The 14,609-nt window shown below is 51.8% G+C and overlaps 1 protein-coding gene across 2 annotated transcripts in view; it reads right to left on the bottom strand.

Annotated features, from left to right (window-relative positions):
- SLC41A1 (solute carrier family 41 member 1) overlaps positions 1–9,454 on the bottom strand; it is a 32,572-nt gene extending 23,118 nt beyond the window's left edge. For both annotated transcript variants that reach the window (XR_010916933.1, XM_067531831.1), the window contains exons 1-2: positions 9,391–9,454; positions 5,741–7,163 (exon numbers count right to left, since the gene is read on the bottom strand). Coding sequence is in view for 1 of the 2 variants with exons in the window: in XM_067531831.1 (XP_067387932.1) it covers positions 5,741–6,124 (384 nt within the window). In the remaining variant the exon portion in view is untranslated. The remainder of the gene's footprint in view (positions 1–5,740; positions 7,164–9,390) is intronic.
- Positions 9,455–14,609: the final 5,155 nt, after the last annotated feature.

Below are 14,609 nucleotides of genomic sequence, written 5' to 3' on the forward strand. Positions count from 1 at the left end.
TGAAACATTGTGTGCGCCACAGGGTTGATCAGGCTGTGCCTCCTCTAAGGTCACAGATAGGAGCGGCTGAGCGCCGCTTCCCAGAACAACTATTTTTAGGCTGGCAGTAGGAGATGCTGCTGCTTTTTGCGATGCCCCCGCAGAACTGGCAGTGCAGAGCCTGACAGGGCAGCCCCTATCAGCCCACACGTGAACTCAATCATCGGTTACCCTGCTTCCCCCACACAAGCGGAGTGAGTCAGGTGTCACTGGGGCTGCTCAGGGAAGACAACGTGCTCTTGTTCAACCACAAGTTGGATCAGGAGGAGGAATCACCGGGCAAAATTCCATGGCCTGTGTTATGCAGATCAGACTAGATGATCGGAATGGCCCCTTCTGGGCCAAAAAAAAAAAAAAAAAGTCATGGGATACCTGGACATACGGGTACTTCACACTGTGAGAAAAGGATCGTTAGTGAGGCAACATGGTATAGTAATTACAGAAGGGGAATCAGAAAACCTGGGCTCTAGTCCCAACCCTCACACACTGTGACGAGGTCATTTTACCTACCTCGAGCCATGCTCTCTCCATTTAATGGGGAGAACGACACGACCTCCTTCATCAAGCCCTTTGAGATCCCCATATGAAGCTCGCTGAGATGTGTTTTGGGTCTGGATTTCAGAGGTGCGGAGCACCTGCAGCCCCCCCTGACTCCGTTCTGCCGCTCACCTTTCAAGCACTGGGAGTTGCGAGCACTTAGCACTTTGGGGAAGAGAGATCCGCCGTTGACTCTTTAGCCCGGGGCGCACCGTCAATGGGACTGGTGCTTCAGGAGAGCTTACCTGCTTTCGAAAACTCTACCAAGTCCAAGCAGGACCCGTCACAACACGAGGCAGTGCAGGCATTAGCCTGGGAGGCAGAGAACAGCGGGCCAGCAGGGTCCGTCCGTACCCAGCAGCACCTTTGCTGCAGGGGACACTACACTGGGACATCCAGACAGCAGCAAGAGCCTTCTGCCCTCCCCCCGTCTTGACCACATACACTGCCATTGTACACTGAGCTTTAAAGATCTGCCTAGCACGCTAGTGCCAGGAGAGCTGCAGCGACTTGTCACCAGAACCTGCTACAGCACGTTCCCTGAGCAGGACAGGCACTGGGCCAAGCCAGGGATGTTCCTAGAGGAAGGGGGAGGAGGGAACCTCTCCCCGAGGAGGGAAAACAAGACTTTTCATCTGCACCAGCAGCTTGCTTCATGTAGAGTGCCAGATCCATGGGCTCCCGCCCACTTTCTTAATATAAGAGGTTATACAAGCCCAATGTACAGGTATGTTTATACCAGCCCCAATAGCTCCTACAAGGGACAAAACTCGCCGTAGTGGGATAATGCAACACCCCCCCAGCTTGCACAGAAGCTCAGGAGAGACTCATGCTGTGGATAAAGTCATGCACATAAATCCCTTCTTGCCCCTTTCAACAGCATGAGGAGAAAATGTTTTTCGGGCCGAAGAGGGGAATCCGACAATAAACATGAAGACCTCAAGAGATCCTGGCAGTCTCAGCTGTCTGCTGACACATCAACTGACTTGAAAGCTGGTGTAAGATTTTTCAGAAGCACAAGTTAATCCCTTTTGCAAATGTGACGGAGGCACTTCAGAACCCAAGCGTCAATGGAAGTCAGCAAGACTTGCGTTCTTCAAGCCCGTCAGCTTTCACTGAAAGTTCAGTTCCACTTTCAAAAGGGCCGTTGGAGCCGAGGTGCTTTTGAAAGTTTCACCAAGTCAAGCTTTTAAATTCCTGGCAGCAACGAGAGCCAAAATGCACGACAGCAAGGCGTGGACTCCGTTCTGCTTCACATACCACATTGTCAGTTAAGCTCCCATAGCAGGGAGGGTGATGGGCCATCAGTCAGAGAACACACAAGGGGGGAACTGTGTCACTGTCACACCACAGGATGTATACGCAGCCCTAGCAGTTAGGGAAGTCGGAGCATCTGGAGACTGAGCTTGCAATCATTGAGAACAGATATGGAATCAGCGGAAGCCTTGTTTATTTTAAAGTCACACACACTTCCAAGAGCAGGCACACTTTAAGGTCATGGGCTATACTTGTAAAGATCAGGAGCTAGCACATGCCATCAAAAGTCACCCCCCTGCCAAGTGGAGCTTTCGCCATCGTGCTGAATAAGAGATGATCCGTGTCTGTGCAAAAGTGCTGTTGCTTCAAGGACAACAGCTGCATCGAAAACTCGGTCTTGTTCCGTGGGTAACCATATTTGGGTGTTTCTAAAGAGGAGCAGGGCCTACTCATTCAGAGGCTGCAGCTGCATGATGTTTAGTGATACCTTGAAAAGGGGGAAGCACCCTGGGGAGGATACAAGTCCGGCCAATGAGCACCTTAGTCAAGACACTGTGCATATTCCGCTTTCTGTCCCAATGCCACGACCCTCACGACATCCCTGGAAGGTTAGCTCAAGGGGCTGGGCCCCCAACTCTATCACAAATCAAACCGAGAAGTCAGGCCGCCGGTCTCCAATAAATACTTGGTGCCACCTGCAATCTGCAAAAACCATGTTGTTTCAACACAACTTTGCTTTGAGTGTTTAGGGTCACCGGACCCCAAAACTCAGGGGGTGTGTGAAATGCAGGTGCGAAGGAGATTGCAGATCATGTGCAGTTCTCCTGGTGAATTACAGGCATGTGCAAAAGGCATGGCCCCACTCCACATCTTACATAACCTTCTACGGGCTGGCACCCATCAAGGAGAGCAAACACGTGATACCCATCCTAGCTCCTTCTCTCTGCCCTTCACACCCTCTTCAGCCCAACCCCAGCTGGCAGTCATGCGGTGCTTAGATCACCTTACAAGCGAAGAGGAAACCCAACTGCGTGGACGTATCGTTACCCACCAGCTCCCAAGCGCTACGTTCCATCAGAGAGCGGGTTAGTTCTTAGATATTCCTCTTATTATACAGCACGGCTGGCATGCCAGATCTAGGGACACCAGTTATGTATCACTCCTGTGTTAGCAGCACGAACGAAGGCCTCAACGGGGCAAGACGGTGCTAGCTGTCACTGTGCAGAGAGCAATGCACCTAGCAGGGAAGAAGCTTTCCTCCCCAACGGCCCCCTCCAGAACTGCCGCCTGCATGTGCAATGGGTGAGCAACCCCCAGCACTGGGGGATGCTAGGGGGAGCAGGCCAGTCATGTTAACGAAGGCACTGCCCAGTTACCAAGAGGGCTACCCCCAGATCTTGCAGGACAGTGAGTCAAGAAAAGCTTCCTGTTTTTTGTCCCATGGCATTTAGGTGCATCATTTGATACCAAGGCTAAAGAGAGCTACTGGGGAGTTGGCAGCACACACTGCATAGTTACACGTCAAGCTACCAGGTTACCGAGGAATGATGAAATTTGCTGCCTTCAGAAATAAAAGAGGGGTTACCAAACCAGTGAGCGGGTGTGCTAACCCCACCTCCACCCCAGCTTTCATTGGGGTAGTTCTTTGTTTAGAGGAACCTTCAGGTTGATTTAGAGCTTCAAAAAGAACTGGAGCTCAAAACCTATGAAGAGAAACGTTTCTAAGGGGTGGGGTTTTTTGTTTTTTTTTTTTTTTGTAATTACACATCCCAGTAAAGACATAGCAATGGCCACACCAGATGAGTCCAGAAGGCCATGTCATCCAGCTGCTTCAACAAGAGGTATGCAAATTGCTTTAATGGACACGTTTGCAGTAAACTGGAGGGAGGGAAGAAGAGGTGAGAAAGAGAAATATCATTCTAACCCCAAGCAGTGAAGGCTCACAAAAAAGATTTCTGTTTTGATTAGACATGGTAGAAATAGTACACTAAGCCCAAGATTGAAACTGGCTGGCCTATTGTCTCCACGCTGAACCCTGTGCAAATTAAAAGCCAGCAATAACAATAAGTGACTGCTGCTTCAGTATTTTCATGTTGAATGATAAAGTTGCATACCACAGCTCAGGACAGCTGTGGGGACTTGCACAGCAGGATTTTTATTTTGACAGCAACTGTTCATTAGGACTGCTGTATTTTGCTCAGATAAATAACTTCACACACCCACAACAAACTGGTACCATATTCCCTGCATCCGTTTTTACTCCCCGTCAGTTGATGCACTGTGTGACATTACAGTGGAAGACAGATCAAAGAAGCCCCTTTTCTGTCTTGTTCTGCGCATTCAGGAAGCCCCTGCACAGCACCAACCCTTCAGGGCAGCTGGGAAAGGGTTAAGCTGCTGATCAGCTGCCAAAGACACAAATGCCAGGAACACCAGGATTAGAGTGTGTGACTCTGGCACCAGATCGATGGTCAATTAGGTCACTTTCCCCACATAAAATCCAAGTCACCTGCACAGCTTGTTCATTCTGGCTGCACTCCCTGCAATGCAAGTCACCCTCTCACAGGCTGTAAGGGTGCTATCCAAGTCCAAGACGTTCAGGTCACTGCAATACTACTTTAAAATAAAATCAGATGCTCTAGCTTCCCCAAGGAAGCCTTACCACTCCTCTGTTGGAGTCACTGCTCAACAGTCAGAGGAATCTCATGGGCTCTGCCAATATCATGGAAGGCAAAACCACGCACGGGAGAAGAGCAGCATCCAGAATTGCTCAGCTAATTCCAACTGGGACAGCAGAAGAGTGACCCAGGGCAGAACGTTCCCTTCAGCGGGACCTCTTGTCTAACCGTTGTGCATGACAGGAGAGATTGTACGTCTACCAGGCCGTGCGCACGGAGCTAGAGTGGCTAAGGCAAAGAATAAGCCCAACCAACCCCAATTAGTGCCTTAAGTCTCTGACTTCAAACTCAGACGAGAGATCCAGCAAAGTGGGGCTCTGCATCCTGTAACCAGAGCCCAAAGTGACCCTGTGCAGAAACATGGAAGCTCTTTAAAAAAAAATAAAAAATTAAAGCACAGCAGGGGCTGAACTCTCCAACAGCTGCTCCGGCAGCACACCTGTCGAATGCTACTCCGAATTTTCCAGTCCATGTTCGGGTTCTCTCTTAGCATTGCTGTTTCGGTCTAACAATTCCCAGATTCAGAACAGAATGAGATGTGGCTGCAGGAGTGCTTACAGACCTCCCACCTCCAGCAACGGAAGCAGATGCCTGAATTCCAATCCTCCCTGAGTTTACCTTAAAGCACTGGAGAAAAGTTCCCACTGGTACTCCTATGGCCCCATCAGCACAGTAGCCAAGCGTCGCACAATCCCACACATTTATCCTTACTACCTTCCCATCAGGCAAGAACGTGCTCTTATACCCAGTGCACAGATGGGAAAGTGAGGCACAGAGAGTCGAAGTGACAGGGCCAAGCTCTCACAGGAAATCTGTGGCAGAGGTGGGAATTGAGCCTGGGTCTTCCAAGTCCCAGGCTAACACGTTAACCACTGAACCACCCTTTTGTTTATACACAGAAAAACATGGCCCGGGTTAGGGAAAACTTTCCCCCACACTGCTTCACCAGTGAGTTCCTGCCCTTGACTAGTACAGGCCGCTTTTAGGCAACTTGGGGCAGTCCATTCCCTAGACCCCAGTCCAACTAGCACTATGGAATAATCCGTCCAGGAACTGGAATTGACAGCGATGTCTCATTCCATGCAAGCCACCCACAAGCCACCCCATGCCATGGTCCCAGCATTTGGGTCACTGCTACACTGGGCTAGGATCAAGCCAGGAGCCAGAGAACGGGATTCAGAGCCCAAGCCGCACCGTCTCCCCCAACCAGTAGTAGGTTTTAGCATTACCTGTACTATGTCGAGCACCATCCCAGCCGCGACCGTCCCAAACCCAGCCAGCAGGAAAGGGAAGAGGACCTGCAGCCCGATGGAGAAGGAGGTCTCCTTGAGAGGCGAGGCAGGCTCCGGGCCCTGATCCGTGCTGGTGTCATCGCTTTCGTTGCTTTGGCTGCCACTTTCCAACAGGGCGTCCTCTTCTCGCACCCCTTTGGCGTTCGCCCGGGACTCCAGCACCACCACCTCCACCCCTTCCCCGTCGGGCTCCAAGAACTCCGAGGGCTCCACGAGCTGCTGCCGGTCAGGACTGGCAAGGCAGTCCAGGGGCACAGCCACGATTGGCAGCACCACCCCGTTGGTCTGGTGAGCCTCCTTCTGCTCCAGCTTGGAGGACATGCTGAAGGGCGGCTGTCCTGCTTACCCTCACCTTGGTGGGACGACAGCAGTCAGCTGTCCCAGAAAAGACCTTCCGCCAGGGGCTTAAGCCAATGCCCCTTCCCGTACGTAGAGGCCGCTTCCTTTGTTCTCACGCTCCTGCCCTCAACTGCAGAGGCTGATCCCCTAGCAGAGACCCCCATCCAGCACAATCCAGGAACGGGAGACACCAACCACCAAGCCGGCAGAGAAACAGGAGACGATTCCAGATACAACACGTTGGCTCTAGTTCTCCTTTTCCCGGAACAAAGAGCCCTAGCGGTACACACAGTCCCCCAGATTCTCTTCTTTGGTTCCTGACACCTTAGTGCATCTTCTTCCAACACTCTGCGTTCCCTCACCCAGCCCTCGCTCCAGCAGCTGGACTTGTGCTCAGCTGCTTTTAAAAGGAAGCAGGGGAATACGTAAAACCGAGTCAAAGAGACTTTCAAACCTGGGTGTAATAAAGCAGGATTTTATTTTTTAAAATTTCTGGGGGGAGATTTGGTTTCTATCTTTTTAAAATAATAAATAAAGTTCCCCCGATTTCAGCTCTCCGGGCCATTCCAGTTTTACTACTTAGCCAGGCCAGGAACTGGGAGGATCAGAGTTTAAAAATAAAACACTGTCGGAATGAGCTCTCTTCTTTAGAGCAACAGATCTGCTTTCTTCTTCATAGGCACCCTGCTTTCTTGGGGTTTTAGACAGTGAAAAGGAGCCTCAGTGGGTGTCTAGCAGCTGACAGCACTGCCTTTTCATGCCTTACAGAATCTTTTCCGTGCTCTCTGTAGAACAGCTGGGTCACCAGTGAGCTCCAACTGCCGTCGTCTGCCTCCGCCTTCCTCCTCCTCTGTAAGGGAATCTCACCTTACAACACGTGGCAAGGAGGACGCTTAATTAAAGAACGGGAAGTTCTCAGATAGGTTTACTTGGTGAGCATATCTAGCACTGGCATGGATGCTGGCATTTCAGAGATTGTCTGTCTCACCCCCACACTCCAGGGACTGCTGCTCGCTTTCACCTTAAAACAGGAGAGAAACAAGGGATAAGAATATTGTATCTAACTTTTTAGCAGTCAGCACAAGTGGCTCTTTCATTCAGGAACGCTTCCCTCCCCTGCACCAGCCTTCAATAGCTTTACTATTCTGCTCTCCAGAGCTAAGCTGAGCTAGTTAACCCTCCCCCACAACGCCTGGCGCACACGTTGGTGGGACAGTGTCAAATGGGGAGGAGGCACAGATTGCATTAGATATGGTGACCAGGCTGCCCCGTTCCACCCGGCCCATCCATCTCCCATCACCCGCGCCCAGCACGGAAAGCCCTGGTTGGGATGCTTGTGCACAAAAGTCACGAGACACAGGGAACAGATGTGCTCAGTCCAGAGGACAAATACCATTGTTCAGCCATTGGGAGCCACTGTCGCAACAGCAGGCAGCGGATGTGCACATGTCCCCAGATGGCCCATGCTGCAAGCTCCAGCCATGCCTGAGAGCGGAGTGGAAGGTTTCCCCAGCCGACACACCGATTGGCAGCCTCTGAGTTCAAGAGCCAAGATTTCCCTATTCCTTTGCAATATGCCTGAGAGGAAGTCATAGGGGCAAAGCCCAGTTAATCAGCCATAGTCGTGAGCGGGCTGGTGTGTCTGCACTACTGCACTCTGCTGGATAGACTCACAAGTGCTCTGTGTGCACCATGGGCCTTGGCTTTCTAGCAGGTCAAGGAAAGCACCTGTCACTTGACTGGGGAGCTGGAAGTCCAGAGCTTTCTCCCTGCTACTGCAGTGCAAGTAAGTAACATCTTTGTTGTGGTACGAAAACCCATAGCGAGTACCAAGTTCTACTCGGTGCTCCTGGCTCGCGGCCCAAATACAAGGTGAGCAGACGTCCACCTACAGGCACAATTCATTAGCTATGAGGTGGGGAAGGGGAGAGTGTGATAAGAAAAGGAATTTTGCCACACTGAACCATCACTCAGTTTGTAAGTCGAGTCCCAGCTTTGCTGAATGGATCTTGCAACTACAGTGTCGTGAAAAGCCACTCACCTTATAAGACATACGCTGAACAAAGGGAACAGTGCTGACTGCAAAACTAGTTGGACCCCAAACCCGGCAGAGGGAAAAACCCCACATGAAGCTAGAGAGTTTCACCCTGCTACCCTGACATATCTTCCCAGTCCAGTCTCCCTTCCACCCCAGGAATCTTTACTGAGGGTGAAGAAGAGCTCTGTGTGTCACATCCTAAAAGCCATCAATGCACTAAGCAACAGACACTAGCATTTAGACAGTTCACCATCACCCCTTAGTGCTTCCTTTTCACCCTCTCTCTGACAGCCTGTGATTCAGGCAATGAATCACTGGTGATCATTACTAGCCATGCCACTGCGCTCAGATACACCAGCCTGTGCTTCAGGAATCTAAGTAACCCAGCCAGCTCCACAAGGCCCCTCCAGTCCCAACACACATTCGGGGTCACAGCCCTAGTGGCTGGAATTGACAATGGTCTATTACCTCCAATTTAAGAGAGGAACAGGAATGATGGCACACACAATGTTCACCTTCATGGGGTGCTTTAGGCCCTGTGAATTAATTTCCTGCCACTCTCTGGTCATGACCCGATAATACCCCCAATCCCTCCTCCCCTGACCTGAGCCCATGCGGCTGGAGTCCAGCACCATTCTACTAGCCACCCCAGCTCAATCCCAGTCACATCCAGAATAATGTTAAAGGGGATTCACACACACACACCAGTCCATCTCCCCACAAGCCATGCTGGGACAGGGTCTAGGATCGAGGGCAGGCCAGGGCCTGACCCATAAGCCTCCTCCCTTAAGGAAACACAAACGCATTCCTAACCCACCCCAGGCGCGCGGTGCTGTACAACCCTGCGAAACCTCCTCCATGCAGGGCCCCGTGGTGGTGGTGGGGGGGCCCTATTACTGGGGCACACCCAGCGCTAGCAACGGGCCTGAGACGGAATGAAAGGGACGTGCCCGAAAGCGGCCGCATGTAACAGCGGCTCCTTCAGACACCACCACCCGCCCGGCATGCCACGGGCCAGGCTTGAGCTCTGGGAGGATGCAGGTCCCCCCACCCAAATAAGAGTCCCCTGGTGTGTGCAGGGCGGGGGAGGGTTGATAGGGAGATGCCCTGCCCCCTCCCAGGGTACCTCTCCCAGCAGGTGACCAGCCCCCACTACCTCCCAGTGACTCCCCGCCCCCAAGCTGCGGGACGTACAGCGCCGTGCACTGACCTGCCCTGTCCGGGAGGCTGCTGCCCGCCGCTACCGCTACATCGCCACACTGACCCAGCCTGCGGCGCTCCAGCAGCGAAGGCGCGCGGGCCGGCCAGCGCTCGGAAAGTGACATCACCCCTGGCCAATGAGGGCACGGCGCCTGCGGCTCGGCCCGCTGCGGGATTGGATGCCGCCTGCTGACGAAACAGGCGATCCCGCCCCCCCCAGCGAAGCGCTCCATTGGCCGCCGCTCCAGCCAATCGCAACGGGGAAGGAGGCCGGCGAGGCGGGCCCTGGGAGGCGGGGCTGCAGGGCGGGGGAGCCAATCACAGGCTGCCTGCGAAGCTCGCCGCCGCCTTCCCTTTAATCCCGGCGGGTTCTTGTGGCGCCGCTGGTGCGTGCAGTGCACGTGTCCGGGCCAGGGCTGTCTGTCCGTCTGTCCGCAGCCGCGCGGACTGGGAGGGGGCAGGGTTGGAACAGGAGCCCGGACTCCTGGGTTCTATTCCCGGCCCTAGGCGGGGAGTGAGATCTGGGGGTGAGAGCCCGGACTCCTGGGTTCTATTCCCGGCCCTAGGCGGGGAGTGAGATCTGGGGGTGAGAGCCCGGACTCCTGGGTTCTATTCCCGGCCCTAGGCGGGGGGAGTGAGATCTGGGGGTGGGAGCTGGGGGTGGGGGCTGGGTTCTATTCCCGGTCCTAGGCGGGGAGTGAGATCTGGGGGTGGGAGCCCGGACTCCTGGGTTCTATTCCCGGCCCTAGGCGGGGAATGAGGGCTGAGGGGGGGGGTGGGAGCATTCCCGGCCCGGGGGAGTGAGGCTGGGATCTCCTGGGTCGTGTTCCCAGCCCTAGGCGGGGAATGAGGCAAGGGGGCTGGGAGTGGGGTCCGGGGGTGGTTCGCTTTGCTGGACTGGGAGTTGGGAGGGACTCCGGAGTGCTGGCCTGGTGCTGCCCCTGGGAGAAGCATGTCAGTGGAGCTCAGAGACACCCATTGCATGACTGCCTGCGTTTGGGAAGAAGGCTATAAAAAGCGCCACCCCTGAATGGGAAGCGGCAAGGAGGAAGTAGTAGTCCTGGCTTCTGCTCCTTGGCTCTGTCCACGAGATCCCGTTGATCCCCTCGTGTAGCTGCAAAGAGAAAACTATCCCCATAAGGTGATACATGTTCTCGTTCTCAGTCCGGTCTATGGCAAACTGCCTCCCCCACCGCTGACAAAAACACAACTGCACTAATTCCTGCAGAACTCATTGCTTACTGCTCTGTAGGGTTCTGTCTCTATCAATGAAACCAGCTTCTCTGATTCAGGTGGGGTTTTTTTTTTAAATCACCAGTGGAACTTTTGACCAGTTGTTATTTTTCCTTCCTGCCTTTCCTTTCCTCCCAGGAAATGGTCAATGGCAAATTACTACCCAGAACTGATTACGTGATCCCAAGCTCAGTGCCTTAGAGACAGGTCCTGAACCAATGATTTCTGCAGCAGGGTAGTGGGGGCCGGGGGGAAAGGGAAGGGGAGGGGGGGGGGGTCCAACACAGGAACTGCTTCTGGTCTGCTCCCCACCCCCACACACAGAGTGAGTCAAATATTAACACAACTAGTGACCTCATCTCTTAAAATAAAGAAACCAAGGTCATCAGGGTTCTGCAGCAAGAGAGCTGTTCTGATGGAGAGCTCTAAAGAGTTATGTTTTGTGTTATTTAACCCCTCTGTGCTCAGGGAATTACAAGCTAGTTTTACATGGAGACTTGTCTTTCTTTTAGTATTTGGGATGGTTGTTTTGGAAGGGCTTGATGACTGACTCTCTTGACAGTGAAATTGGCATGGATAGCTAGAATTAAGCACTATGCTGTCAGATGTAAGGTAAGCTTCTCTCACAACACTCCACTGATGAACGTCGATCTTAATACTGCTGTTCCAGGCCCACAGGTACCTGCGCACAGCTCTGCCAGCGCATCTTGGTCCCAGCGCTTAGTTCACATTGCCACTACAGCTTAGCTCACAGCTCTGCCAGTGCACCTCAATCCCAATTGTTAGCACCTACTTCTATTCCAGCCGGGGTACTCGCCCCCAGCTCTCCCAGACGCATGTGAAGTGATGAGCTGTCCTCTCTCTCTTTTTTTTTTTAAAAAAAGCAATGGCATTGAATAAAAACCTGCATCCCACTATCTCTGAGCTGCGGGGAAGTTCAGCCGTGGATTCAGATCTGGTTTGGCGGTGTGGGCCCATCCCACCATTTTAGGAAAGTGCCACTCCTGCCCTGCATGGAAAATGGAGACTGCACAGTTTACACTGTGCACTTTGTGCCAGCTTTACAAAGATCCAAATAGGATCTATATTTGCTTCATTAATCTGGAAACAGAAGAGTGGGTGTAGACTGTCATTTTGAAAATCAGCTGCGTGACGCGTGCAAACAATGTAATCTATCAACAGGGCTGTTAATGTAAACATTAATATAAACCTCTATTGGCTGAGAAAGCAACCGCATTGTTTTGCTCTGTAAATTACATGCCCAAGATTTGGAAAGCATGTAGCTGCCAAGGTAAGTGTGTGTGGCTTGGGAGCTGACACTGCATGTACTGTCTGTAAAGGTCATTTCCGTGCCGTGCTTGAATGACCAAATGAGAAACAGGGATCTCAGCAGTTGATCCTGGAGGTTGCAAAGACGGTGGCATTTAAAATCCTGCCCTCATTTACAGTGAGGAAAATACAGCATTGCTGGTGCCACTGAAAGGGGAATTCACCCCCGTGTCTTAGGCACAGACCAGAATCAAAACTTTACATCCAAACACTCCTGAACATTGAGAATGCCATACATTGGAATCAAACTTCATGGGTGAGCCTTGTGTGCTCACTGAAATCAAAAACGAGTTTTGCCTTTGAATACAATGGAATCAGAGTTCTGTCTATGGGACTTATTTAACCACCATTACCAGAATAATCTCTCAGTCTTTAATGTACCTAACCTCAAAACACCCCTCAGAGGCAGGAAAGTATTATTCCCATTTTTATAGATAGGAGAACAGAAACACAGAGAAACCAAGGCCCAGATCATCAAAAGTATTTAGATGCTTAATTTCCACTAAAATCAATAGAAGTTCGGAGCCTCTGTACCTTTGAGGATCTGGGTCTAAGTGACATAGGAGGTCTGTGGTGGAGCAGGGGATTGAACCTAGGTTTCCTGAATAAGTAATCGACTACTTCCTCCCTTGTCTTTTCAGCCAGCCAGCTCAAAACTCTGGCTCTAAACTTTGGGAGGGAGGGAAGCCAGGTCACTCTCCAAATATCAACCCCTTCTCTGTGTAAGATGAAGCGGAGTTCTATTGTATGCTCCCTTCCTTAAGGACTGATTCAAAATTCTTTCCTTTGCAGTCACGTTATGAAATGAATCAGTGTTTCATGGAACAATAAAAGAAAAATGAAAATCTCAAACTGTCTGGATTTCTTTCAGCTAAAATGAAACCATGCCAGATTTTCTAACCTTCAACAGCGCAGCATTGGGGCCCTTTGAAAATACTTCACTCCTCAGGGCGTACAAGTGCTAGAGCCAGATCCTAGCAGGTGTAAATCAGTAGAGCTCCATTGGCTTTGATTTACAGTAGCTGGCCTGGGATCATTAATAATCGTTTGATGACCTTGTGCCATTTTTTCAGAGGGGGCTGCAGCTGCCACTGACTTCACCAAGTGCAGGGGGTCCTCACTCAGCACCCTGCCATTGCACTCAAAATCACAACGAAAAGTAGTGCAGGATCAGCCAAATTAATCCTTCCTCACAACCCCTCCACCCCGCTGGGAGGGAGGTAAGTATGAACCCCATTATACAGCCGGGGAAAGTGAGGCCCAGACAGGCCAAGGCATCCCCAAGACCACATAATAAGTCCATTCTAGAGCTGGGACTAGGACCCCGGAGTCCTGACTCCTGCTTTGTTGCCTTGGCAACAAGATCATTTGACTTCTTTTGTTCAGAAGAACCTGGCTTTTTCTAATCCCTTTGTCCCCCCTTTATGTCTTTTGTACAGGTTTTGAAAATCCATGTGCTCTAAAACCTCGCCCTTCCCACCCAACACAAAAACAACACACACCGAAGCGTGACCTTGTTAATTGACGGCCCGGCCAGCTGCATGCTCAGGAAGTGGAAGCATGCCGGAAAAGCCCCCTAAGACGAGAAAACAGAAATAGATAAAATCCAAAAAGGCTGCCCTGACGTGCAGAGATCACACAGGCAGCAGGATGAAAGGATGGGAAATCATGGGTTTCCAATTGCTGGGCTGCAGGTACAAAAGGCAGCAAAATGCTTTGGAAAGGAAACAATTAACAGTCCAGCCACACTGGATCTCAGAAGATTAAGCCCATGCATTTTACAGCAGCTACACAATTTTTATCAGTACTGAACTGTGACTCTGGAGCGTTGCGTTGTGCAGGAGCTTAGTAATGGCCTAGGAAGCCATTTGCTATGAATAGGATTACAGTAGCACCAATCAAAATGGAGGGCCCATTGTGCTAGGTGCTGTACAAACAAACAGCGAGAGAGTCCCTGCTCTGAAGAGCCAACAGTCTAAATCAGTGGTCCCCAAACTTTCAAAGTCATGGCCCCCAATGTAATCTGCCTCCACGCTCCCCCGACCTCCAGGAGCCACGGTTGGGAGCCAGGGCCAGGTGCAGGATTGTGGCCAAGGCCAGGAGGTGGGGCCAGAGTGGAGCTGTGGGAAGAACAGGGCTGGGTGGTGCTTCCTCCCCACCCCCCGTGGGAACTGGCCTGGGCCCCGCCATGTGCCCCTGAACATTTCTCCACACCCCCTTGGGGGGCAAGCCTTACAGTTTGGGGACCATTGGTCTAAATAAACAAGATGGACAAAAGGCGGGTAGCAGAAAGGAAGGATAGTTATCCTTCTTTCACAGTACAGGAACTGAGGCACAGATGCCCAATTCCCCAGGCCTCTGAGGTGTGTAATTCCCAGGTCTTTGAAGATCTGGGGCAGAAAGATTAAGTGAGTTGAAGAGGGTCACACAGCAAATAGGCAGCAGAGAGAAGGCATGAACCTACGTCTCCTGCATCCTAGTTCAGTGCCTTAGACTACATCTATGCTAGAGACCATACAGCAGCCCAGCTGTACGCCTGGCCCCGAGAGAGCTTTCCCCTTGGTACGATTAAACCACTCTCAACCAGCAGCAGCAGCGGCTATGCCGACGGGAGAGCCTCTCCCACCAATACAGCGCTGTCCACACTGGTGCGTCTGCCGATTAAAC

The sequence above is a fragment of the Emydura macquarii genome, unplaced genomic scaffold, assembly GCF_026122565.2.
Source record: "Emydura macquarii macquarii isolate MOO-44397 ecotype Brisbane River unplaced genomic scaffold, CSIRO-AGI_Emac_v2 contig_3220, whole genome shotgun sequence".
NCBI lineage: Eukaryota > Metazoa > Chordata > Testudines > Chelidae > Emydura > Emydura macquarii.